The 27,274-nt window shown below is 37.7% G+C and overlaps 1 protein-coding gene across 3 annotated transcripts in view; it reads left to right on the top strand.

Annotated features, from left to right (window-relative positions):
- The window catches only part of LOC124154482 (solute carrier organic anion transporter family member 5A1), a 99,360-nt gene extending 72,086 nt beyond the window's left edge, over positions 1 to 27,274 (top strand). For all 3 annotated transcript variants that reach the window (XM_046528249.1, XM_046528250.1, XM_046528251.1), the window contains 10 exons: positions 2,715 to 2,921; positions 7,661 to 7,768; positions 8,369 to 8,797; positions 9,312 to 9,476; positions 10,966 to 11,164; positions 13,295 to 13,473; positions 20,192 to 20,456; positions 20,923 to 21,111; positions 21,538 to 21,686; positions 23,129 to 27,274. In XM_046528249.1, coding sequence (XP_046384205.1) covers positions 2,715 to 2,921; positions 7,661 to 7,768; positions 8,369 to 8,797; positions 9,312 to 9,476; positions 10,966 to 11,164; positions 13,295 to 13,473; positions 20,192 to 20,456; positions 20,923 to 21,111; positions 21,538 to 21,686; positions 23,129 to 23,295 — 2,057 coding nt within the window. In that variant the 3' untranslated portion in view covers positions 23,296 to 27,274. The remainder of the gene's footprint in view (positions 1 to 2,714; positions 2,922 to 7,660; positions 7,769 to 8,368; positions 8,798 to 9,311; positions 9,477 to 10,965; positions 11,165 to 13,294; positions 13,474 to 20,191; positions 20,457 to 20,922; positions 21,112 to 21,537; positions 21,687 to 23,128) is intronic.

The raw sequence follows: 27,274 nt of genomic DNA, 5'->3' as shown, positions 1-27,274 counted from the left end.
TACATAAAACAATAAATATTTTTTCCAATCGCTCGAAAAATTATTATATAGTAGCGCATTATAATACGCAAGTTTACAAAAATTTTCAACGATACTGATCGTATATTATGAAAGATATAAATTATTGAATGATAGTATACCAAAAAGGCGAAGATTTTTAAATCTCATCCGGCCGCTGAGATGGGATTTAATTAAATGCCTGCCGCGCTTGAGGGGTTAAGTAGCAAGTATTTATCTGATGCATAATGAATTTTGTACAATACAAATGTTCTTAAATGCATCTGCTATAAAAGGTATTCAGCAACCAATGTGTCAGCAGCAGAAAACAATTTTTTGCCCTTTTCAGTGTGCAGTCAAGTTCATCATTACCTTGAATGCTGTCCACGTAGCTTGGCTGTGAACAGTGGCTTTTCCTTGTCGTTTCATCCAACTTCACTTTCTTTGATCTCCATCTATATCGTTGCATTCCCTCAAGAACACAGAGGATTGATCTCACCCTCAATTTATACCCATTTTGTGATACCATCTCGGCAAAAAATGGGTCATACAAATTACAAGTGCAAGCGATGATGGGGGCAAGTCAGAATACCCTGCACAATGACCAGGGTCGGCCTTAGGGCGGGGCAACCGCCCCGCGTTCGTGAAAAAAAATTAAAATATACGATACTTTTGAAAACGCAATTTCAACTATTACTGTATTGTTAAGTCCGTAGGTACTAGACAAAAAATAATATTATGAAAAAGGAATAATAATGCAGTAATTTTTATTGTGCAATTGCGTTTGTCAGTACAGTACTGTGTCGTGTGAGTGATAACAACGAGTGAGAGAACTTGACATGAGTGAGAGCGGGCGCGGCTAGGTAGTTGAAGGCGTAGTGTGGCAAGGGGAGTTAGTGACTCCAGGCTAAGTGAAGGGCCCTGCACTGAAGGTTCGCCCCTAGCCCGGCACCTACTAGGGCCGGCCCTGGCAATGACAGCATTTCAGCGATAGACCCCTACTCACTAATGCAGAATTATAAGGAAATGGTGTATTATGACTAGAGTATGGACAACAAAGGCTATGAAGTTTCAACGAGAGATTTCACTGTTTGAAAGTAAAAATGGTAAGGATCAGTTGTATCCTGAATATATGCCACCCACTTTACATCAGTGCCAAGATGGCTGCTTAAAATGGGCACACTGCAGATCAACAGGGTGGAGAGTTTAAATTCTCTTTCCTCTGGTCTATAGGCAGTTCGCATGGGCGTGGATAAGGATGTTCGAGGGGGGCCGTGCCACCCCCCAGAATGCTCTTGCCCCTCACCCCCAGAAAAAATTAAGAAATTGAAATAATGTTAGTCATGCTTCACGCAGTGCCTGTAACCCCTTGTAGTATACAAAAATGTCATTAGAAATAATGCTTAATTTAATTTCCAAGAAATAATGACATTGAAAAATTTTCTAAGGGAAAAATAATCACACAATCTACTTACTTCCTTACCCCTTTCACTTACAACCCAACAATACGATCGATCATTTTCGGCAATGGCTCGAGGAATGGAAGTCTCATCCCTTTTTTATCCCTCGGCACATCCATTTTTCCGCTGCTTAATAAGAAGACAGAACAACCTTATAGGCCACATCTTGAGACATGATGGCCTGATGAAGACAATCGTCGAGGGACAAGTGGAAGGCAAGAATGGAAAAGGAAGACCTCGAACAAAATATATGGAACAGGTGAAGAGGGATGTAAAATCTAAGACATGCGTAGGTGTGGAGAGATTTGCTGATAGGAGAACTGAGTGGAGAGCTGCGTCAAACCAATCCTAGGATTGTTGACCAGTGATGATGATGATGATGATCTGAAACCATCGCTGGAAACTGTCTATCAGCCAATCAGAATGCACCCAGTGAGAAATGGGTGGTGGAATCCACGTTGAGTGGTGGATATTTGGTGGTGGTGGATATTGAGTGGTTGGACCCACGTGGAATCCACGTTGATTTCAAGTGGATTTGTGGTGATTAGCATTAAATGTTAAACAGAATTTCTAATTTGTGGAACTTAACTCTCTGGTGACAATGCGTCATTTATCATCCTGAAACCACGCTAGTTATGTGAAAATGTATCGCACATTCTATTTTTATATAATTCGTGGAAAGGCAGCCATGAGAGCACATGAAAAATCGTAGACACATATATAGAAGGTTTAGATATAGAGTGGTTGAGGTTTTAATGGTTTTAGGACAGCACCTACTGCTGTTTTAATTTTTCCACCAAATTTCCACGTGGGTTCCACGTTGATTCCACGACCAAAAACATGTGGTATCCACGTTACATCTCCACGTGGGTTCCACCACCCATTTCTCACTGGGCATGGCCACTATCAGTGATTGTGACGTCACGTTTTCCATTTAATTGAACAACTGCCGTAAGTAAGGAAAGCAACAGACTGAGTGATGGAAAAAGGGTTGGTGGAATGACCGTGTGATTCAGATAATGATGAGTTGAGTGATCACTTCTTTTGATCCCATGAAAAGCCATCCCTGGGGCTATCTCTCTGATGAACAGAAAAAATTATCATTTGAAGCAGGTTTAAGCATTTTCAATCAAGTTTCACCTGGCACTATCAATTTCAATTCCTTTCATTGTTTTTAAAATGTCCTTTCAAACATGTGAAGAATTTGAATCAAGCATTCTTTTGGAGTTTTAAACTTTGACTGTGATTTTTTTCCAGGGCTTTCATCTCCTCCATTAGCACCACCCAACAATCTCCATTCCAGAGGAGATAATTGCATTCAAGGATCTCCATCTACAGCTGGTCCTGTGATACTCTTCCTTGTTGCACAGCTCCTGCTTGGCTGTGGAGGCTCACCACTTTTTACCTTGGGAACTACTTACATTGATGATCATGTCCGACCTGAATCAGCCTCTCTTTATATTGGTAAGTCATCACATACATATTTTATTATGAATACATATCTGTGTATATGTAGTAAACTTGGGATTGTGGAGATAATCAGAAATAAGAGGTGTACCGAATGAAACGTTGATCCTTCCTTCAGTGGGGAAAGCAACAATGGTGAGGAACTAACAATAGTGACATCTAAGACCATCAACCATGGGTATGCATGGAAACACTGGTATTTTGGCCAATTTGAATTTTTTTTTTGGTAGAAGGAGGCAGCAAAGCTGGGTTTTTGCAATTTTCCTCTGGATGATTTTCAGTCCCCCATGCTCCTGTTAATGTTTAGCTCCCCATCTCTTCTGGAAGTGGCTGGGATTTTGTATATGTAATAGGGTGGTTTCCTATTATTTTTTTATTGCCTAAATCGAAAGATTATTACTCCTGGAGTACGTATTTCACAATTTTAGATTTTTAAATGACGATATCTATTTTTTGCGACTAAATGAAAAGTAAAAACTTTCAAGCGCGCGAAAACACGACGGCTAAGTATGAATGGTGGGAAAAGCCCTGTGTGACATCATTCTGGTTCTGGCTGCCGCCGTGTGAGGCCACCTTGGTGCGAGGCTATGAGCGCCGATATGATTGAGGCTGCTAGCTGGTAGTAGAGTACCCTGCTAGCAGGTAGCACTTGGCTTAAATAAGGATTATTAATACCTTATCAAGCGTAGGAAACTTTCCGACCTTAGGCAGTTTTAATAGGTGATTATTAAGAGATGTTTCCCTGAGCTCTGTGCCTCATGCATGCATTATTAATCTCAGACAATGTAAAACTCCTATCTACTCATACAGAAACTAGGTCCCTGTGACGTCACATGGAGTGGAGTCGCATGGGTGCCAATCTGGCCTTTTTCAAATGAGGCTAAAATTGACCATTGCCATTCGTCTAAAGTGGGATTTATAAAACCAAATAATTTGTATATTATGAATACACTAATGGTTGGTAACGAATCGCAATAAATGCCTTTCGTTTTCTTTGACGAAGGAAACTACCCTATTCAGTTTGTCAGTCACATAGCATATTAAAAATTCTATTCTTTGACTTTTCAAAGATCTTTGTGTGATTTCTTTGAAATAATATGCATACATTCTTGAAATTGTCCATAAATGACATGCACAGGTTTTATATTCAGTTCCAAATATATTTGCTGGTGAGGCAAAAAGTCTTAAAGCATGTGGGGAAGGGTACCTTTTGTTCAATCTCACACACCAATGTCTGTGGGCCCTGCTGATGGGGAGGGCGAGAGTGAGACTTGGAGCAAACTTGGCACTGCTAAATGTGCATTATTTGCTAAGGAAAAAGGTCAATCAGGGTTATCTTGGGTCCAATAACAATCAATGTATGAGGGTTCTCATTTGGAGACAAGTGAGGAAAATCCACACCAGTGGCACGAGAGAGGGTCGGCCCCCCTGCCCGTTCCTGAGGGGGCGAAAGGAATTCATTCCTACCTCATGGATTTTGTTCAATCCCACGCAAAAATAAATCAAAGATAATGGCACAAATTGGAAATATTTAGATATGAAAACACAAGAGGTAGACCAATGAAGTTAACACAATGGAGATTTACACCTAGGATGAAATATGCCATGAAAGAATCATTTGGCTTCTCAAGGGTTAGAACCTGGATCTCCTGATTGCTGGTCAGGTATACTTCCAGTTAAACTGCCTAGTCATTCTATTTCAAGGCATTTTTTAATCTAGGTTTGCCATAAGTAGGTACATATAGTAAACCAAGTCTAATATTCTCCTTGAAAGAAAATGGCTTAATCATCTACCGGATAATGGAACGGAAAGCAATGAAGTTCTGGGATGAAGACCAATTTGGATTAAGAAAAACAAGGGCACAAGGGAAGCCATATAGGGCATTTGGCTGCTTGTAGAGAAGAGAACAAGCCTACATTCATCACCTTAGTGGACTAAAAAAAGGCCTTTGATATCATACATTGAATTTCAATGCTAGCAATCCGCAAAGAAATTGGAGTGATTTATAATGACTGGAGCATTATTCACAATTATGTAAAAACCAAGGAACTGTGATTCTATCTATATCCAGCTGCAAAGAACCAAGAATAAGAAAAGGAGTTACACAAGGGTTTGCTCCGTCTCCATTAATTTTCCTACATAAAACCGAATGACCAGACATAAGCTGAAAATCAATGCAAAGAAAAAGTATTGGTCTGCAGTGGAAGAGAAGAGGCAAGGACCAAGTTGAAATTAGGAAACCAAAAACTAGAGGAGGTGAAGGAGTTCTGCTACTAGTGTAGCAGAGTGACCAGCAATGGATGAAGCAAGAAGGAAACACTCAGTAGAATAGGCCAAATGAAGAAGGCCTTCCTCAAAAATAAAGAGTCTTCTTACAGCTGAAAATAGCAGCGTTGAATTGGGAAGTAATTTATGAGGACTTACATTTGGAGCATGCTTCTTCATGGTAGTGAGGCATGGACGATGACAGCAGCAGAGAAATCAGGGTTGGAAGAATCTGAAACGTCGATCATCGATGAAGGTCAAATGCATTGATTGTGTGAGTAATGCAGAAGTTCTTAGAAGAGCAGGAGGGATGAGAAGTCTTTTGAAATTTTGGATAGAAGACAGAACAATTTGAATGAAGATACATATGTGTACAAACTTTGTAAATTTTCATAGATTTTTTTACGACACGTTTTGAAGACATAATTTCCTAGCCTAGAAAATGACTCCTTGGCATGAAAACTTGTCATGTCCAATAAAAATCTGAAAATTTACAAAACATGAGATATGAGGCTATAAAGGAAAATGCCATTGAAGGATGGATGGAAAGAAAGAATGGCAGAGATAGGCTGAAAATCAATGCAAAGAAAAAGGTACATAAAGCAGGTGATGAAGGATGTAAAGCAGAAGTATTACTTAGGTGTTCAAATACTAGCCGATAGGAGAACTGAGTGGAGAGCTGAGTCAAAACAATCTTAGCATTGATGTTTGTTGATGATGCTAGTATATTTGACCAGCAATTGAGAGATTTAGGTTCGAATTCCAGTTAAGGCAAATGATTTTTTTCATGGCAAATTTTAACTTAGGTGTAAATTTGCATCCATGAGAGTGACCGTATAAGATCTGAGGGAGGGAGGTCTGTGAGGGGCTGAATTTCTGAGGCTATGCAGGAGGTTACGCATTAGGTTTAGAATGCTTGAGCAATTAAAAACAGATATCTTTCAGAGTGACTTGGAGAGCATCATATAAGAACCCCACTCTATTTCCAGGTCTGGCAGAAATGGAAAATTAAGAGAGAGATATTGCCGAAGAGATAGTTATAGGAATTAATTTTTCCCTCAAACAATAAAGGACAATAAATGCTAAACAAAACTTTGCTTGATCATTTCCTTTTTACTTGTTAACAGCTGGTGTCCTGACACTCATATTGGGGCTGCTTGTGGGGTAGTATGTAGATGTATATTATACCTTTTGTCACGTGCTTGGTTGTGTGAAAATCTTTGCCATTGTGCTAAAAAAACTTAGTGTGTGCTTAGGAACTTACCCTCTGCTCACCCCCATTTGCTCCATCCCAAAGATATAAGGAACTGCCTTTGTGTACAGTGAAAAAAATCAAACTTTGATTTTTTGTGACCACCCTAATGTACATTGTTTTCTTGCCAGGTGAATGTGGATGCATCTTTGCTAATTCTTACTTAGATTCATTGTGTTCTCTAATGGTGGAAATTTAAAGAATTACCCTGTGGAACAGTTTTCCTAGAAGTAAGTTTGAGCACACAGAGGTTTAAAAGCTGTGTGTCAACATTACTAGCCAATGGCGTTTTGTGTATTACCATGAGAGGCAAAAGATTAAGCCACTTGATGGCCTTATTTTGCCACTTTTACAGTGTTATCATTTTTTCAAGAATGGCCATATTTCTTGGGAAAGAGATGTCAGTTATGATGAATCTTTATTAGCATCAAATACTCGATATGCAAGTTATTTGCCCATTTTTTCATTGATTAATTGACTAAATTGAGTGCCTCAAAATGCTAGAAAAGTAGGCAATCTTCGGTACTTATGTATTCATTGTGTTCATGATTTTTGTAGTAGTTATTTAGGTTACATATTTGCTAAAATGGTGAACTAGTACAATACAATATCAAGTCATCTACTGGATTAAAATGAGCCCATGTATATTGAGGTATTAATGCTAAAATTCATCATAGGGTATAAGAAAATATTGTAAATCCTCTAAATAGAGGGCAGTATCACTGCATATATTAATTTTAAATAAAATATCAGTTATCCTTTTCCTTCTCTGCTGTGAAGTTACTTAAAAGGTACCTTTGTTCATTGTGGAACCATGGGCGTACCCAGCGAGGGGCAGCTGCCCCCCCTCCCACCCCCCCCCCTAGAAGCAAAAATTGCAAATGTCTTTAAGGAATATAATATTTTTTCAAGCAAATAGTTTTAAAAACCAATAAAGAGCTGTTACAGTTTCCTTAAAATGTTGGTTTCATTCACCTTTTCCATGCTTAAATCTTACCTATGACTTGAACAACCATGGATTTCTCCCCCCCCCCCCCTCCCTAGTTTTGATCCTGGGTGCAACCTTTTCTGGAACGCAAAATCAAACGCTTAAAATGGGAGTGTCTTTTCACTTTTATCTTTCCCTTACACCAATACTATTTTCATTTCGGAATGAATTTTCATGATGACATGTACACATCTATTCAATTAATGTTGTCTATTTCTTTGATTTGGCAGGTTGTATGTACAGCATGGCAGCTTTTGGGCCTGTTTGTGGATTCCTCCTTGGTGCATACTTGCTATCTTTCCATATGGACTCCTTCTCCAGTGAGCCCATCACAATAGGTGAGATTTGTGGTGCAGTAGAAATCATTAAAGAGTCTGATCACTTTGTTTAACATAGTTCAGCATGTTTTATAGACATTGGAGCAAGCTTCCCTCTTTCGAACTGTGTGCACCGTTTGTGATAAGCAGTATTTGAACGGAAGTTATGGAGTGAAAACCTCCCTCTATTTTTCTATCTTATTTTAATGGCCGAATATGATGACTTAAATGAAAATCAGGTCCGCATGGAATGTGTTAAAAGTCACGGCAATTTCTGGGGGAGTTGAAACAGCTTTTCCTTCTTTATTTAGAAATAACCATTGTGACCATAGTATTCTTAGAAAATCTTCGTATGTAGTATGTTTAACCCTTAAGAGCAACAGTGCTCACAACAACTATGGAAATTTTGTGTTTAACGGCCAGTGTAGCCCTAAGTGACTCTTCTGAAATCTTCGTTATATTAAAATAGGCTTACCATAATAATGTGTTTTACATAATTTGTTTAAAAATAATTCAATTTCGTGCAAAATCAGCATTCATGTAATCTTTTGGAAGTTGGATTCACAAAATAATTTTTTTTTTTATTCAACTCCCTCATCTTTCCTAATATCTTTGTTACAGATCCTGGAGATCGCCGGTGGGTTGGGATGTGGTGGGGAGGATTTCTCCTTTGTGGCTTGTTGCTGGTGCTTGTGTCTGTGCCATTCTTTGCCTTCCCAAAGACACTGCACCGCGAGAAGGAGCGCATTCGCTTGATGGAGAAGGCACGAAGACCACCCCTGCCCCCTCCCCCCACGGCCTCCGTGAGCCAGCAGCAGTCTTCGCATCGGTTTCCCGCCACGTACGCCTCGTCGCCCCCCTCCCTGGCTGCCTCCCCTCCCCCACTCTCCCCCAACCCCCCTCCTCCACCCCCTCCACCCCTCTCGGCCTCACACAGGGCTTCCTCCCTGACATCAGCTGCACCCTCAATGGGAACCCCACGACCAATAGTGAGGGAGCCGGTTGTTGCTGCTCATAAAGGAGACAGTGGTTATGGGAAGGATATTAAAGGTGAGAAGGACGAGAACTCGGAAGAAGTGTCTTCGTGTCTTTCATCCGTTTGCTGCAGAATAAAAGCCTTTGCTAGAGGTATTCAATATCAAAGTTTTGGAGAAATTACCTCATTAATAGTAATACGTAATTGCATTGATCTGGAGTGATTACTATGACCATTGTCTCTTGATTAATGACTTCAAGTGCAAATTTAGCACTTCAGAAATCATTTCCGAATTCTGCTTATAAAAATGAAATACATGCAGCAAGGAAAATTTTTCTCAATAATATTTTCAAGAAGTTCTAAACAAATTTATTTCTAGTTGTAACACTCCAAATTTCACATTTTTACAAGGCAATAATTGCAGAGCATAGATGAAAGGTTCACATTTCTGAATATCTTACTTTACTGATTGGCTTTTTCATCTCGTTTTAATTTATGAGAAGATGCAAATAATGATTGTGAAAGGGAACTAGCTTAATTCATTGTCTTCATTGCGTGAAATCCACTGATGTTATTTTCTTTTTACAGATATTCCTCGCTCCATGTGGCGCTTAGTGTGCAATCCTGTGTATGTTGTTACATGCCTTGGAGCGTGCATGGAATTAATAATTGTTTCAGGATTTGTTGTCTTCCTTCCAAAATACCTTGAAACACAATTCAGTCTTGGAAAAAGTCAGGCTAGTGTTTTCACAGGTAAGAGAACAAATCAAATATTTAAGATTTTACGATCTTCTTAGCATGTTTTGCCGTATGGCAGAAGTATCTTCTTAATTTTTCTTAACTGATTTTGTTGCATAATGGATCAAAAATTCTTCCTAGTAAATGCTTTTCAGTAGTAATGAGAGAGCAAATGAATTATTGTCAAGATTAAAGCTGGTTCAGAATTACAGAAATTGATGTTGCGATCAGTAGTGGATGCAGGCATATCCAGAGGGCTTATCCAGAAAAAAACTTCATTTAAAAATCTAGTTTACAAACGTGTAGTTTAAACTGTGTTTTATTTTCCGAAGGCCCAGACTCTGTAGGGGCCTAGTTTGGTCCAAATCCTCTTCAAATATTGTTGTTTTCTTGAAACAGTGAAAAGAATATTGGTTAAGACACATTTTCTAAAAGCAAGCATTATACATTAGGAGAAAATGTATCCATGCACCGATAAAATTTTGGAGTCAACAATAGGGATATCCTGTGTCCTGGAATGTTAAATTCATTGCCTCATTAGATCATGCTGATCAAAGGGACCAGATACAGATCCCGGGTCGGACACCAACAAACATTAATCCTCTAAGTGTGAGGTGGCCCAGGCAAAAGAGCTGCCCCCCTACCCTGGATGTGTGAATTTCACATGCCTGTGGCAAATCTGGAATGAGCTTTACCCTCTCCTCTCCAAACTTCTGTTTGAATCAGTAAGTGACGATCGATGGAATAATTGGTTACACCAAAAGCAAATAATTGCCATTCCAGTTGTTCACTGAAAATTGAAGCTGAAAAAAATCATCTAAGTTGCAGTGCCCAGGAAAATTGGTGATATCATCTGATCCCTGGCTCTGTACCCAAATTACACACTGGTTAAAATGGGTCGAAGAATGTTATGCTCGTCTTAGGGTCTTTTGATGGAAGCAGTCTGTGTTTCCAATAGCTTGACTGAATCATTCCTGAGAAAGAGTTGAGGCTGTGTGCATACTAGGCCACTAGTTGCAACCACAAACTGTTGCAGACGTTTCACGTGATTTTTGTTGAGGCCCAGCACATTTAGCTGCTGGAGCGGCCAAGTTTGGGCCACAAGCTGGGGAAGTCACCAGTGGCCAATAGCACTTGTGCGCAGTGTCATTAGTGACTACCATAGTTGAACCCCATTGTTTACTGTGCAGTGCAAAAAAGTGTTTGTATATGGAAGAATTAAAGTTGGCCAATGAGTCTTTATCGATAAAAACTGACTGTAATTAGATACTTAATGCACTGTCATTGGATTATCCATATGTCCTACAGTAATCTCTAGAAGAATTCATTCAACGAAGGAATTATTTATACAATCAATGTAATCAAATAACTTGACTGATGCATACATTCCTATAGCTGGGAATGTGAAATTTCTTTTTCTCATTGTTGTATGAAAAATAAAATCTGTGCTCCATGAGTTTTAGCTATAAAATTATTATGTTTTTGTATTTTTTTCATGCCACAGGTAGTATTGCGATTCCTGGAGCTTGCATTGGAATTTTCATGGGTGGATGTTTACTAAAAAGGCTGGAATTGAGGCCAAAAGGTGCTGTCCAATTTGTTTTGGTGTCGAACTCCATTTGCCTTGCGTGTTACACACTACTCTTTTTTCTTGGCTGTGACAATGTGAAGATGGCAGGAACCACCATTCCTTATTTCAACAGGTACGACATATGGTTTTGCTCTTTCAATTTTACATGTATAATATTTATTAGTGTTTCTCACTATGACATGTTTCATATAAAATGCATAAAAGTTGTTTTGCTCCTTGGTTAACGTAATCCCACACATGTACATAAATGGAGAAATAGTTTCCTTACTACATATTACAGCAGACTCCCGATTATCTGGCTGCGGTATATCGGTGTTGCGGATTATCTGTGCATGATTTTCACTCTCGCTCAATTTTTCTGCGATCTTTGTAAAAAGAAATTGGATGCAAAATCATCAGATTTACAGCATTAAAACTAGGATACACTGGGCTTATTATTTCCGTCAGAATCCCCTTCTAAAAACGGAAGCAATCACGCTCTAGCTGCATTCACGGGAGCACCGTGTTCCTGTTTTCCAAGCCTCACAGGGCGCAACTATGCTCCTTGATCATGGATACATGTTGCGCAGCAGTTGCAACCTGGAAAACTTGTGCGAGACACGACTATGTACATAGCGCGTGGTGCCTGACAGTGTAGTTTCCGATGTTGAGCAGTGGTTTTGAAGCATTCGTGCAAACCACTCTTCTCTATCCGTGATCACGCAGCCACGGATGTGTGGTTTTCGAAACCAGGCCTTACATGGAGCATTAATAATACAAGTACAACCATGTTATTGCAGCTAAAAAGATCGTGAACTGACGAAGAAAGCTCTCAACGAGTCTGGGAAGTACTCTTAAATAACAGAATAACTGTATAAATAATAATATATTTTTTGTTTTATGTAAATTATGAGCATTACAAGACATTTAAGTGAAAGTTTGGATTATCAGTGTTTTTCGATTATTCGTGCCATCCCTCTCCGTCATTAGCCCGGATAATCGGGAGTGTACTGTAGTAATAATTGTGCTGCTATCATTTATGAGAGAAATATAGTACTCACCAATATTTGTATCCTTTTAAATATAATATGTAACTTGAACAGTGGCGAAACTAGGAATATGCTCTGGGGGGGGGAGGGGGTGGTTGAAGGGGCCTGGGGTGTGGACCCCCCCACCCAGGCAACAGGAGTTGTGGGAAAATTTTTGAAAAATGATATGCCTGGAAATACATTAGATATCATTTAGGCGCATAAAATTTAACTTTAATGTCATAACTAGACAATAGTTTTGAATAATTTTTTTATGTCTCTGAGGCTTTAGGGGAGGATATATCCCCTCATCCCCCCTTCATAGTTAGGCCACTGAATATGAATATTTTATCGGAAAAATTATACAGATATCTTTACCATCAAGTTCTAGTGCCTTAAACTTATAAATAACCATTGTCGTAAAAATAAGAAAACATTGGGGACTTTTTTAGAATGTTTTGGGAATTGTGGTTGAAAAAGTAAAACCCAAAGCTCATTGACATCTGAAAGTCATGGAAAAGGTGGTCGAAATTCACTCCTCAGTCAACTGCCCAAATGGTTTTGCAGTATAGGAGTTGATTTTCAATAAATAAGTGCATTAGAATTCAATAGAAATGCAACATCCTCTGGACCTTGTGGTATTTTTAAAAATGTTTTAGGATCAGAAAACGGTCCACAGTGTGTGCGTAGCATCAAATCATCCGTCCCAGAGACTTGATGCGTGGAACCTCTGATTTGTTGCATGATACTTTACCCACTACACCACCAGAACTATTGAGCTCTGTGGCAGTCTAAATGCCCAATATGTTGGCTGTGCTCATAGATCAATGAGATTAAGTCCATTCTAGATGAGTCGTGGGCGAAGCATACTTAGGAGAATACGGGAAAGAATTTGTAGCTGGATCATTTGCGCATTGTCATAATGAGACTGATATGATTATTTCCCTGATATAAGGGGAATATAGATTTTAAAATTCCCGGTTGTACGAGAGCATTGCAAGGGCAAAATTTTGGAAGACGGACGTCTTCAAGTAGTTGCTGAACTGCCCGCTTTCAGATACCAATGAGCTTTGTGTTAATTTTTTCCTGCTGCTGTACATTGTTTTAAACTTGTGTTGAAATCACAGGAATTTCTAGTTCATGACTTACTTCTTGAAACTACTCTTTTTGTTTTGAATTTTCAATGTGCATAAATTTTCTTGTGGCTCATTTCTTCATGGCTTTCTCTTCTGTAGTTCAGGGAAATCTTTGGAACCCTTTCAAGTCAACTTAACTGCAGCTTGCAACTTTGGATGTGAATGTCGAATGACTGATGTGGAGCCTGTCTGTGGCAACAATGGCCTCACCTATTTCTCGCCATGCCATGCTGGCTGTACTGCTCTCTCTTCTCGCTCGAATTACACCAACTGTGCCTGTAAGTAACGTATAGCTAGTTATAATGTATAGCTCTCGGAATAATTGGTGTTTAACTCTTTCCTATACTTTGTGCTGAACGACGAGAAAAGTAGACAACCTTGTTTCATCATTTTTTAGGTAAGAGAATATGTAAATGTGGTATGTATATAATTGCTCAAATGAGTTGTGATACCAAAGCAAATATGTCATCGAGTTTAATTTACCATAGGTGCCGCATGATAAGGATGATAAAATAATAGCCTAGCCGCCTCATCAGTGATTTGTGATGTCGTATTTAAATGTTACGCCTTTGTCATTATTATTTCGTAGTCTGAATAATAGTTAGTATTTACACAATACTTTTTCTCTATCAGCCTGGTGGTCTCCAATGTAGAGAATTCTTGTAATGAAAAGGCTGTAATTTCATCACATTGAATAATCCATTTTATGTTTTACGGAGCATGCTCATCTTTTGTCAGCTTTCACGATTATATGCAAGAGTAGTGAAGCATGAGCCTTGAATTTTACTTGGAGCATGGTGGGTTTAACATTAGAAGCGCGGCTGGGGTCAAAATGAACCCTTTCTATTTTTACTCAATATTTTACCCTGATCTGTTAAATCTGCAGTGGCATTTTTTAAATTTTCATGATAATAGACGAACAATTTTCCTCCTCGTTTAGCTACTATTTCTTCTTATCTGTGATGATGTACCATTTGTGATAGACGTACCATTTAGACCTTTCAGGGAACTCCGCACCATAATTTTACGGACATCTTCAAATCAAATAAACATACAATGAAGCAAAAAGCATCCATCACATCAGGGTTGAGCAAAAGATGTGCATCAATTAAGAAGGGAAAATGTGCCATTAGGTATAGAAAACTGCTTGGTAGATTTCCCAGGCAGCAATAATAGTTCAATTTTACCAATAGTGGTATGGTGATCTTCATTCTGTTGAGAAGGAGCCATTAACATCTTGGTGACATTTCAGCAAAATGCAAGGGAAAACTCACGCACAAGAGTGCCGACTTACAAAAAATATTGGGGGGACCCAAACCGGGGACCTTGCCCCGGTAAATTTTATAAGTAGTGTATAAATTTAAGTTTTTAAGCATTTTAGAAGAGTCATATGATCAACATTAGAACCCTGATCACTCGAATCTTGATATCTGGACACTCCGAGGAAAATCGACAAGCCTTAGACATTTTTTCCTCACATCTGTAACGAATTTTTGGGGGGGCTCGGGCCCCCTCAGACCCCATGGAGTCGGTGCCTCTGCTCACGCACTGATGTATCCTTTATTAATGGAGAGTTTTGAACTAGGACAGGCCTCCGGTTATATTCAGGCCTATATCCACACTCCACTCCACTGTGATAAGGAATTATATCCCCGTATCCACCCCTCTCAGGTGGACAAAATGGCATGGTTCAGAATTAAAGTTATCCAGTGAAAAGAAATATCCATTTTTGAGCCCCTCTTGAGACTGGCTCTTTTCATCTGCAGGATGTTTAACCAAGGGTCACCCAAAAGTTTGAAAAAAAAAGTCATGATAAAATGCTGTATCAAAGTGGAGTGTGGATATAGGCCTGGATGTAACCGGAGGCCTGCATTTTGCTGGGCATTTCGTAAGGCACAATATCAGGTACACATAACACATTCTAATAACTTAGCCAAAGATAGTCATGACTGCAACTGTACCTTCATATTATGCCATGCTCTATCTCACGCTATCAGCTGGTATCAGCAGAGCTAGGGTTTGCGGCTCTAATCTCTGGCATAGCGTAGGGTCTCAGGAATTCAGCCCCTCTCACATCGAAAATGAGCTAGATGGGGTTCCCATTTCCATTATAGCTTGATTTAATTACTATGTTGAGAGTGTTCATGAGTGCAAGAAGATAGACAGATGGGCCATAGCCTCTGAAGGGGTCACGCCTGTTTCTGTTTGTGATAAGTTTTTGTATGGCAACTTTGTTACTGAAAATAAATTAAATTATTCCATTCTTTGATAAGCATATCCCAGCGAATACTTAATTTAGGTATTTTGTTAGGAAAAGCTAAGTTTTTTCTTGCCTTTAATAAAATTGAGAGGAAATATTGATAGATAACTTATTTCCTCAGCATAAGGGCTGCTTTATTTATTTGTGTAAAATTAACATGTTTTACTATCTATTCTACCATTTTTTACCAAAGAAAAACTTGATTTTAATCAACACAAAGAATAAAAGTCACATAAGGAAACAAGTTAAAATGTCAGTACTCTTCGGTATCTCATAACTTACCATATGCATAAAATTGAAATAATTGTAGCCTTAAAGCCTAAATCTAGTAATTCATGAATAGAGCAGCCAAAATAATCTGCGAAAGAGCGAAAAAAATTGGAATAATGATGAGGAGCAAAATTATTCCTGCCACACTAAACTCTACACGAACAAGCCCGTGCTTCTAGTGTTAAAGTGGCCTTGAATAAAAGGTGCTAGTTCATTGAATTCTCATACTAAGAAAAGGACATTGCTTTCATATTATCTTTTTGCCAAAATGAAAAAAATTGACCTAGCCTACATTGATAAAAAATAATTTTTCATCCTTTATGACTGACTATATACAGGGTGGAGGAAAATTGTGTAATAAAATTTTAACCCTAGATAGCTGATGTCATTAGGAACCAAAAAAATTATAAATTAGGTAAACTATGATATTTAGGTAGTAAATGCACCATTTTTGAACAAGCAATTTTGGTTTCTGTCAGCATTAGCAATCGTGGCTTAAAGTTTCATGACACAATTTTTCTTCATCTTGCACATTCTGGACAGATGTTGCACATTTAAAAAATAGTTATGCATTATCAAGTCACTGGAAAGCTGGATACATAATGTTTTGCCTTATAGTTCTGTATCTGGCTTGGGCAAAACATTTATTATTATTATCATTAATTAAGATTACACTAATGATTATTCAGAAGCATAACCTAGCTTTATTGACCTTGTTAACTATTGGTACTATGCTCCGCCTAAATGAGTAATTGATACCAATACTCCAAAGGGTCAGTGATGTGGGTAATTCTTTCAAAAAATCATTTCTGTAAATTCAAAGATTGATGTGCAAAATTGTTTTTTCTATGCATGTTAGGAATATACTTATGTGCCTAATATACCCGTGACTTTATAATAACTAGTTTTTTAAATATTTGTGACATCTCCTCCTAATTCACCATATACGATGAAAAAAATGTTTTCTAGAATAAATTGCTATTCATAAAAAAATTCATTTTGGCAGAATTATGATACAGAGGCTGTCAAACCTTTTATGAAAATTCTCACCTTTTTATTTCACGTCACTTAACACTCACTGAGGGGTTCTTGCTAAGTTGGTTTGGTATCTAGCAGTTTCTTGAAAGTGTATTTACCAAATCTCCTGCGGGGTCTCTCTCTCTTTCTGAGTTTAAGGGGAACGTGAATGGCACCGCATGCAGCAGGCATGAGGAAGTTCCCGAGAATCGATGGCTGGGATAATGCAGGGCAGCAAGGGCAGCCTGACTGCGCTCAATACCCTCTGTAGCAACACCAACCATCCTCTCATTCGACTTGTCATTATTAGATTCTCGCAAGAGGATAATTCTCAACCGTAGGAGGCCCACTTTCAGAAGTGGGGTGGTGTGTGTAACTACCCGTACTGTTTGGTTGAACATCTATGACCAGGTTGAAATGCAACTTGCATCATTCATGTGCACCCAATATTTGTCGTACTTGTAATTAACTTTGAGCTACCTTAATGCATTTGTATCACATTCTCAGGCTTTACTATGTAGGCCAACATAGTAAAGCCTGAGAATAAAATCACTTTGCTGAGTTCCACAGGTACTTCTTTATACTACTGACTTGCCATCAAAACCTAGGGGGTTGTGAAAAGAAATATCTGTGGAAATTAACAAAGTGATTTTAGTCTAAGCATCGCAATTCCTTAATGCAATCCATAATGGTAGTCTGACAATGTGTCTGGGATATATATAATATCAGTCTGCTTCATGGTATTTATCGAAGTAACCCGGATGCATGAAACAAGTTCCTATTTTCATAGATGATAGAAACTATTATCCTCTCCTCAACTTGTGGAAATAATAGTATAAGAGAAAGGAGTGATACCTGGTGTCGTGTGCATTCGCTGAGTGAACCAAGTTTTTATTCTTGTTTTATTTTATAAGATGAATTTTAAATATTAAATCCTGATGTATGTGAAATAGACCCACTGCTGGATGAACTCATGGTGAGGACCGTGGGTAGTTGAAGCAAAGGAGTCCTATGCTCATTGTTTGATGTCAAACCCCTCGTAGACACCTCCCCCATTTTGGTTGTAGGGGGATTGTCGGGTATAAATAGAATTTTTGTGACAATGGTCCATTCTGTCATACATATTGTTCATGGTGTAAATTTTATCGCTAAGTAAACGTGTAACAGTGTTGTGAAAATTTTTCATTTTTGAAAAATTTTCTCCAGCTCAGCAGTTCTTAGTATACAATTCATTTCTTGACCTGGAGAAAGACCAATGTTGAAGAATTAAGGAGTGGCAGATTGACACTTAAGGGATTAAATAAATTTACAGTTAAATAAGTAAAAAAATGGGAACAAGTGGAATAATTTTCTAGGATATGACTATTTGTCATCACACTTTTCCAAAAGTGCTGCCATAGGATCGTATGCAGTCCCAAAATTAGGATTTTTATGACTGGTGTAAGGATTTTTGTAAGGCAGAGTTGGTGCACAATACTAAAACTGAATATGTATTTTGTGGCTAAGAGAAAAGGAGTTATTGAAGGGCAAAACATCATAGAAGTCTGTAAAATAACCAACAAACCCCAACATGATTCTTATTTCTTCCTACAGTAACTACTCCCTAGATTATCCAATCCACTTTAATGTGAGTCTTCCCATCCCAACATTATCAATCTATCCCATCATGAATCAATGCACCCCAGCATTTATGCTCACGTTCAGCTTGTAAGGATAGACTCCTTTGGGGTAAATGGGGATTGAGCTGGTTTCAGGGGCTTAAAATGTTTGCTGTAGAGCTGAATCTCTCTTCTTGAGTTCAGGCTGCAGTGTGAATCACCTGTGGGTAATTCCTAGGTTAATCCTCTGGCCTAGAGGTGGCACTGCACTTCTGCCTAGGGGAGCGGGCAGAACGGACAAGAAGGGACATGGGGCAGCCTCTATTTGGGCCCACTGCTGCTAAAGACTATGCTAGAGACCCCTCATTGTGAGGCCCTCCCAGAACGGTGCCTCAAGAGTGTGGCAGAGGCCCACTGCCAAGACTTGGTACTGCTTATACATGGGCTTTCACAACCTGGACATTGGACCTAAGCCAATCTCCGATGGAACCACCAAGTGGTGCAACCCAAGTGGCTCAATCCTATTTTTTTTAACTTTAGTTGTCAAACACGATTCTGCAGTGACCCCACTGAGTGAAGTAGTGCAACACACTGAGCGCATGCGTTTCACACAAAATAGCAGGCCAATGGGTATTCTCTAATTAGTGGTGGGGTAGATTGTAGATGGTTTACCATTTCATGTGGTGACATCCAGTCAGGCAAGACTGTGACCCACCAGTGGGCCACACTTAACTTCCAGTCCCACCTCATAGGTTGCCTACCTTATAAATTCCAAGTTTTATGGGTCTAACTTCTCATTTTGCAAAATTGCAATGGTATAAAAATGAAGAAGAATAGTGAATTTGCTGTTGAGCCGAGAGGAAGTTGGGTGTGACCCACTGTTGGGTCATACTATGTTGAGTGTTGGCTTCCCACACTGTGGGTCTGGGTTCAAAACCTGTCAGTACCTATGGCATGCCAATCGCTAAGAGCAGACTAATGCTAACAGCTTCTTTCTCTCCACCCTACCTCTCCTAACATCCTCCTCTGTGGTGCCTGAGTTCTCAGTTGCCTCCTCCAAGCACCAATCAAATTAGCAAAATACCTAAGTGAATCGATAAAAGGTGATATAAGATCAACTCTCCATTGCACCACTTGGTGAATGAAGTAAGCAATGGAAGGTGCCAAAAATATCAGTTCAAGAGGGAGAGAGGTCATCCAAAAGCTAAGATGGAAGTATCGCATGAATCCTATCTTGTTATAAAGCTCTAGTTTGACACGCCACGGTGGATATAAAATTAGGTGGAAAGTGAACACAGGAGGTGCATTTAAAACTTAAAAGAAATATTGCAACGTAGCATTTGATGAGCAAATGGATAATGCAGGAAACAAGGAACGGTGCTAAATGAAAACTGTATTCTTCAGAGACAGAATTAACCTTGGGAGAATATCTTGAGCCTTCCATACCCTAGGCATTGAGATACAAACTTGGGTGTCTATTAAGAAACTTTTTCAACAAGAGCTATCATACAACAAAAGATGTTTTATTTGGTTGGATCAGGGCTATTAGCCGATACTGTATGATACCACTATCAAAAACGTTCCATAATAGATACCCAGGAAGGAACATGATTATCATAACAACAGTGATATGCATAATAAAGCATACTATAATAAGTTTCCTTTCTCTGTAAAACTTTCAATTCTTTCTTGCATAACCTGCATGAATTAATGTTTGATTCATGTGGGAGTCGTCAAGAAATATTAGATTTCTTAGTACTTAAGTCTATACAGCAATCTACTTTTGCTAGAATGGCATACAATCTTTTGTCACTTTAATCTTCGATAATTCAATGCTAATTACATTCGCAGGTATCCATGGTAATTTCTCTAGCATTGTTGCTAGTGCATCCACTGCAGCAGGAATTGGTATGGTTGGAGAAATTGGGAATCCTTTGAATGTTGGCAGTGCAAGAGCCACCGCGGGTGAATTTGCGGAGGTTACAGTTGTTCCTGTTGCCACAGCAGGGCCATGCAACTCACCCTGTCGGACCATATTCCCATTCCTCATCCTTCTTTTTTTCATGACATTCATCGTTGCCATCACACAGATGCCTCTTCTCATGATTGTACTGAGGTAAATACTTCTACCCGTTTTCCTCTTGACATCGATCAAATATTAAAATACATCCACACATAAAAAAGGATTAAACTAATTAATTTCATGCTGCATCGTGGCTACAAGTATAGCTCACTCTGTTGAACTTAAGTAAACAACTCACGAAAAATTATCTGATCACTTATTCCAACCGATTGACTTTAAAAGAGAGTGGAAACCAATGTAATCAATCTCTGGTGTCTACAAAGATGTAAAGTTGAGGTGTCTTTGTAGTTGTATTGGCATCCATTTTCTATTTTCAACAGTTTAACCAATCTGTCCTGCTGCAGTAATTAAGTGGACATTGTCGAGAATACGTAAATGTTTTCATAGGTTGAGACTTGGGGATAAATATGCACCGTCTGTGTTGCAGCCTTTGACACTTTAAAAAAATACTAAATCATCTTTCAGTTAAACTACATAATTCATTCTCCTGCCATTCCAGATCTGTGAGTGAAGAAGAAAGATCTTTTGCTTTGGGGATGCAGTTTGTAATCTTTCGTCTTTTTGGATACATCCCTGCCCCCATTCTCTTTGGCAATTTGATTGATTCCACATGCATTCTATGGAAGAGTACATGTGGTGAGAAAGGAGGGCGATGTCTCCTCTATGACATTGAGCAGTTCCGATTCAGGTAATTTTATGAAATCTGTTTCCATTTTGTCTATAAATATGCTAGTAATGAGAAACACATAAAGTGGAAGTTTTTCTTAAATCTGAAAATTTGGTTGCTTTGTTGAAAAAAGTATTTGTCATTTTTTCCTGATGATATTTATCATGTACAATCCTCCATACTTAAATTTAGTATCATTTATTGAAATGTGTGCATGCAAAAGGTCATGTAAAACTTACATTACCAATCCACATAATGACAAAATCCACAAAAGTGAGGATTATGTAAACCCTAGTTTCATATTTATTTATTTTTCTCTGGGATTCCAAATCCCCTTTTGATAAGGAAGACTTGTATGCCTTCTAAGTCCCACAAAAAAGTGGTGAACCCCCAAAAGAATTACCACTATCATCCATCCATAAGTATAATGGTTCTTTTCCTCTCCAGATACGTTGGGATATGTGCCGGCATAAAACTATTGGCTTTGGCTTTGTTCCTTATTGATTGGTGGTTGGTACGAAGGCGCAGGCACTTGGAGGAAACTGGAGTTATCACTGTTGGAGAATTGGTGGGATCAATAATAAGTCTGGATAAAAGTAAGTCTACATTTGGCTTTCATGGCCCATTGCTTGATTAGTAAAATAATATCTTTTAAGGCCAGGAAGCCTTCTAAAAGTACGGAAAATTAGTTTTCAAGTTCAATGAAGAATGCCTGAAGATGATAAAACTATTTACCTGCCACTCATCTCCATAATGAAATCATTTATTATAATTGAAAAACTATTGAGTTTTGTAAGTGCCGATGGTCTGTGAATGATTTAAATTGAGCGCAATAATTATGAATAGAGTACCTTTGTTAACATGATCTCCTGGTATATATTTTCATCTGAATTGAAAAAAAGTAAATCAATCCAGAAATTTGGAATGGCTAGTAGGTAGTGAAAGGTTAAAGGTTGTAAAACTGCATGTAGTTTAAGTTCTAGCTTCCAAAAATTATTGATATGTTCATCCTCTTTCATGCACAATTCAAGTGGTACCAAGAAAACTGGTGATAGGTCAATCAGTATTATTTATAATCAAACCTTCAATATTTCTACTAATAGTAATGGTGGTTCAAATATGTACACCCAATCAGTAATAAAGTTGATTGAATCTTTGAATTCTTTCAATTAGCTAATAAATACATAGGTTTAAGATGAGATTGGTGTATCTTCAATTGTTGAGTGCAGCAATGCTCTGGGCTTTTCTAAGCTGCTTTTCAGAACTGAATTGAGCGCACAGGTGCATGTAACTCACTTCAGTGTTTTCTTTCAGTTTACTCAATTTGGAGGAATGATTACACATGGATCATTTAGAGAGTTGGAAGTATTACAAATATATCCATGACTGAATTCCAACAATCAATACTATTGTGGCCTTATATACATTAGGAATTAAAACTTCAGCTTCAAACCACAATTAATAAAAAATGGCAACATATACGCCAAAATTTTCATGGTAAACAGTTCCATCCACCTTTCTTATTCCACTAATATCTCATCCTCACTTAGAGCAGGCATTTCCACAACCATGACCGACCGCTGTCATATGCTCTCACTCTACAATAAGATCACATGAGTCATGCAGTCAGCATTGATGGGGGTGATAGAAGATAGGTATTGTGAAACTTGTCATAACAATATGCGTTATTAATGGGAGCAAAACCAGTGAGTGAGGAATAGCCAAAAACAAAATATTGCTCAGACTGCCCTCTTATGAGCTTCAGCTTGACCAGTGAGCATTTTTATGTTTGTGCATTGTTCCACTTGTTGTAACGTTAAAATCGGTAGTATTCAACAGGTTTTAGTCATGCCACTACTTGCCCGTGCTTGCATGAGAGTAAGCAAGGGTTGACAAAGGCATCTGAAGAATTACTCTTTTCATCTCACAGAACTCATTTGAAACAAATCAAAGTCATACAAGAGAGATGCATAAGCCCAGCCAAAGAAACTTGCCAAGTACGTAGTAAAATGTCACTACTCTCTATATCAATTTTCAGTATTTGAAGAACATGTGCCAACACTGCCTCTACGCATTGGAAGCTTGGATCCTTGTCTCCCTGCCTCATCACTGACTTCTCCTCCTGAAAATATTGCCGAGATACAAGAAGGGAATGAGGGCAGGGAGGATGGTGCCGAATTGGAGCCACTGGATGCTAACGCTTGAGTTGCGGGCAGATTTGGCTCTCTCTCAGGAGACTACCACTCAGCCTGTGCCCTTCCAAACACGTCCACGATCAAAGTTGCTTCCATGGATAAATCCTACTTTCCAATTTTGTGATTGGATCAAATGCCTTCAATGCAGTCCCTGCACAACACAGACGATTTCATATTTGGGTTTGTAAATGACCAAATATAATTTGGTTTTAGGTTTACACCCTTGCAATTGCATTGTCGGGAAAAATGTATTGCATTAAAAGCTGTGAAATAGTTTTTAGTTGCCAAATTCAAGGATTATTTGGTGAAACAGTGTGATTGAATAGTGCCCTGCTGGAATTGAAATCTAGCAGTAATGATGAACTATGGTTGGTCCATTTCCCATGGTGTTACTGTTCCTCCTAATCATGAACGAACTCAGGAAGTGTTAATTACCACTCCATCCTTGCCTGTGGTAAATACAATTATTCAGAATTTATCATGTAGAATTTACTAGATAATCTACAGTGAAGGAAAAGGGTAAATTTTTTGTATGTTTGCCCGGTATTTGTTAATTTACTGATCGTTATCACACAAAACACTATTCTTAGTGCATTATAACTGGTGCTGGAAAAGATTGGTGCTGACCGGTTTTTGTTGAGGATGCATATCTTGAAATCTAGGGGAAGTCATTACTAGCAAGATGTACTTTCCAGATTGATTTTGTAAATATTTATAGCTGCATTATTAAAATTGGTTTTGAAAGGATGATTCTCCCTCCTTTTTCAGTTGAAATTTAATGGACAGATGACTATAGTGGCTGAATAATAGAAGAAATTTGTAGTAATGATCATTAGACTGACTTAAGTGTAAAATTTAGAACCTGTCTTTGTATTTATAAAATTTGTACAATTGGCTTAAATAGCAGCTGATCTCACTTTTGCAACCCTCTGGATTTTTCTTGCCCCTTAGAATAACTTGAGACCTGGCCTAAGAATAATAATTCACACTGTATAATTTCATATTCAAATTGTCATTCAAAAAGCCTGAAAGTCAAAGCTTAACTTGGCGATTGCCCAGTCTCATTTTCTCAACCATTGTAATAAGGACACTTGGCAAAGCTGTCCTGATGATGTGCATAAGAACCTTGTGTGTTTCTACACACTGATGCACTTGCGTACACCATTTGTCTTTCATAACATACATATTTTTAATAATGCTAGAGAATATTGTTCTCTTTTTAATCAGAAGTTACCAAGTGAAGTGATAAATGAGGTAAATGTGCCCATTAGCTACCTTTTATTTGTTATAATTTTGTCAAGGAATGATTTTGATTTAATATTTGATTTGTACGTACGAGATGGAGTTATTGCGGAAAGATAACTTCATGAATCACAGTATTATACTTGTATGAAATCTGATTTTGTGTCATGAATTCCTAAAATTTAAGTATGCATTATAATCAGAAAGCACATGCTGTACTTGCACACACAAGTGTTGAAGGGAGTCCACAGATTGCAATTATGTATTTTGTGGCAACCAGTCAGCTCACTTTATATGGTTGCTTGTCACAAATGCTTTGATGGCAGCACAACAACACAAGCATTTTCAAACTCCAGAAGTGATAAGATGGGGAAGTGATCATAAAATTAAGGATATATTTTTAATACGTTACTGAAGAATTATTGGCTAACTTATTAGCCTGTTGTTATACAGCAAAGAATTACTTTTATTTTTCCTCGTAAATGAATAAACACACAAAAAATTGTAAAATATTTGAGAATTCTATATATTCCAATGAATGGATAAACTCTTCAGAGAAAAAATACTAATTAATTGATAACCAGAGAACTTACAACCAATTAATTTTATTTAAATTTTTGATTAGTTTTCAAGAGTTTTATATCAAGCATTGAGAAAAAACAATCATTATGATATTCCGTTGAAGTTTAAGCAGTTGGATGTTAATGTAAAATAATTGATGGTGAAAGAGATGTAATTCTTGGGTAGTGTGTATTGATCTACATTGATGATAGAGGGACCAAGTGCAGTATTAAGATAACTTTAATTTTCTCAACCATGGAATATGTAGGCAAATAATTTTCAGTTTTTTTAAAATATACTTTCCTTGAGCCATTATTTTTTATTGAGACATTCAAATAATTTTTATTCCAAGTAATTTTAGTTTACGTTTTCTATAGATGAATAATTAATTTTTATTTGGTTTTTCCAATGCTAAATTTTACACAATTCATAATCCCCTTATTAGTACATATATGAGTATTCGGTCATTGAGTAGAAATTAAAATTTACACTAGAGCACAATAGGGTTGAGTGACTCCATAGTACCACAGATGACCTCTGTGAGCTTTGTTAAGAGACTATACCATCAAAAATTTATGCAATAAAGATCAATTCAGAAATTAGAAAATTGTGGAGTTCGTTCACTAGCTACAGAAGCAATTGTGCTCCTTTTCGAGTTATGGTTGTTTCTTCATTTTTAATTATTTAATGGAACATATGAAAGGAATGAGTTGAGTGGAACGACAAGGCTAAAGGACTACGTGTGGTTTAGTCAATATCATAAATTGTGATTTTTCGAAGATGCATATATTAGTCATATCTTTTGCACATACGTTATTTTGTAGAGTGTCGATGTTAATTAAGGTAAAATGATGCAATAGAATGCAGCACCTGACAGTTAAATGAATTATGCAATAATAATCAGATGACATTAATTATTCATACAATAGATATATATTTTAAGAAAAAAGAAATTTCTGTACTCTTGTATTAGAATAAAGTGTACTCAAAATTTTCTAGAGTTCTCATATTTGAAGAAGTAAAATATCTTGGATTAGTTTCCGTAACTTCTATTGTTCTAAATAGGCAACCTAAATGTACGAGCAGTAATCCCCATGTATCAGAATTGACATTGATATTCGTTGAAGGCATGAATATTTTTTCAAGAGAAAACGTGGACAACTTAAACATTTGGACCTATTAACTGGTTTTTTTTAATTTTACAATTTGATGCAATGAAATGACAAGTTCCAGCCATTAAATAAAAATAAGCTGCCTTAAACAATTGGCCCTTGACTTAATTTTGAGGTAAATGTAAAATCCAGGTAAAACTGAATCCTCTTCTAGTCAATTTTGACAAAGGAAAGACTGATCAAGCCCAGGAATAAAAATTGAATTAATAGAACTAACATAGTTGACATATCTACTTAGGACAGTTAATGTATAAATTGAAATTATTTTACAACATTTGTGGATATTACTCAACACTGTTAAAACTGGCACTATCAGCCCTCTTTGTAACTACATTGGCTACAATACACATGATTTGAAAATAATTGAAACTGTCATTCTAGCTTTATTTTAAGTGCTTCTGATCTGCTGATTAAAAATTAAATGATCTCATGTACCATAGTCAGTGTTGTAACTGTCGGTGCAAAGTACACCTTGAAACAGGATTGTAGTGAGGATGTAAACATAATCAGAGAGTTATAGCCCCATAGTGCATGCTTCAGAGGGGTGAGTTAACGTCTATTTTAAAGTTGCAGCAATGCAAAATTCTCTGAGGAAGGTGTAGGAAATACCTCCAGTACAGAATTCCAAGCAGCCTCACTACATCACTGTAAGTGCTACAATGTCATGGTGACGTGGTTCCCATGGCTTTTCACCCGTGGCCATATGACATTGCGAGCTCCGTTTTCCACATTTGCCCTCCTGCCTAAGAATGCTAGTTACATCACTGAAATTATTGTTAGTTAGTCATTCGTGAAGAATTCTTAGTTGTATTTTATGTATAAATGAAATTCATGCTTGTGTAAAATTTAATATGCCTTTATGAATTCCTTCTTATCAATATTTGTACAAAATATTGTTGGCATGTACAAATGCAAAGTTTTAAGTGATATGAATTGCAATGCACAGAATATTTGTAAAATGCATTAGGATTGTTACTTGACATGATATCAATAAAAAAGACTTTTCCTAAAATA

This window comes from Ischnura elegans, chromosome 2 (assembly GCF_921293095.1).
Source record: "Ischnura elegans chromosome 2, ioIscEleg1.1, whole genome shotgun sequence".
Lineage (NCBI taxonomy): Eukaryota > Metazoa > Arthropoda > Insecta > Odonata > Coenagrionidae > Ischnura > Ischnura elegans.
Note: the sequence above shows the minus strand (reverse complement) of the source record. Positions and strands in the feature narration are given on the sequence as shown.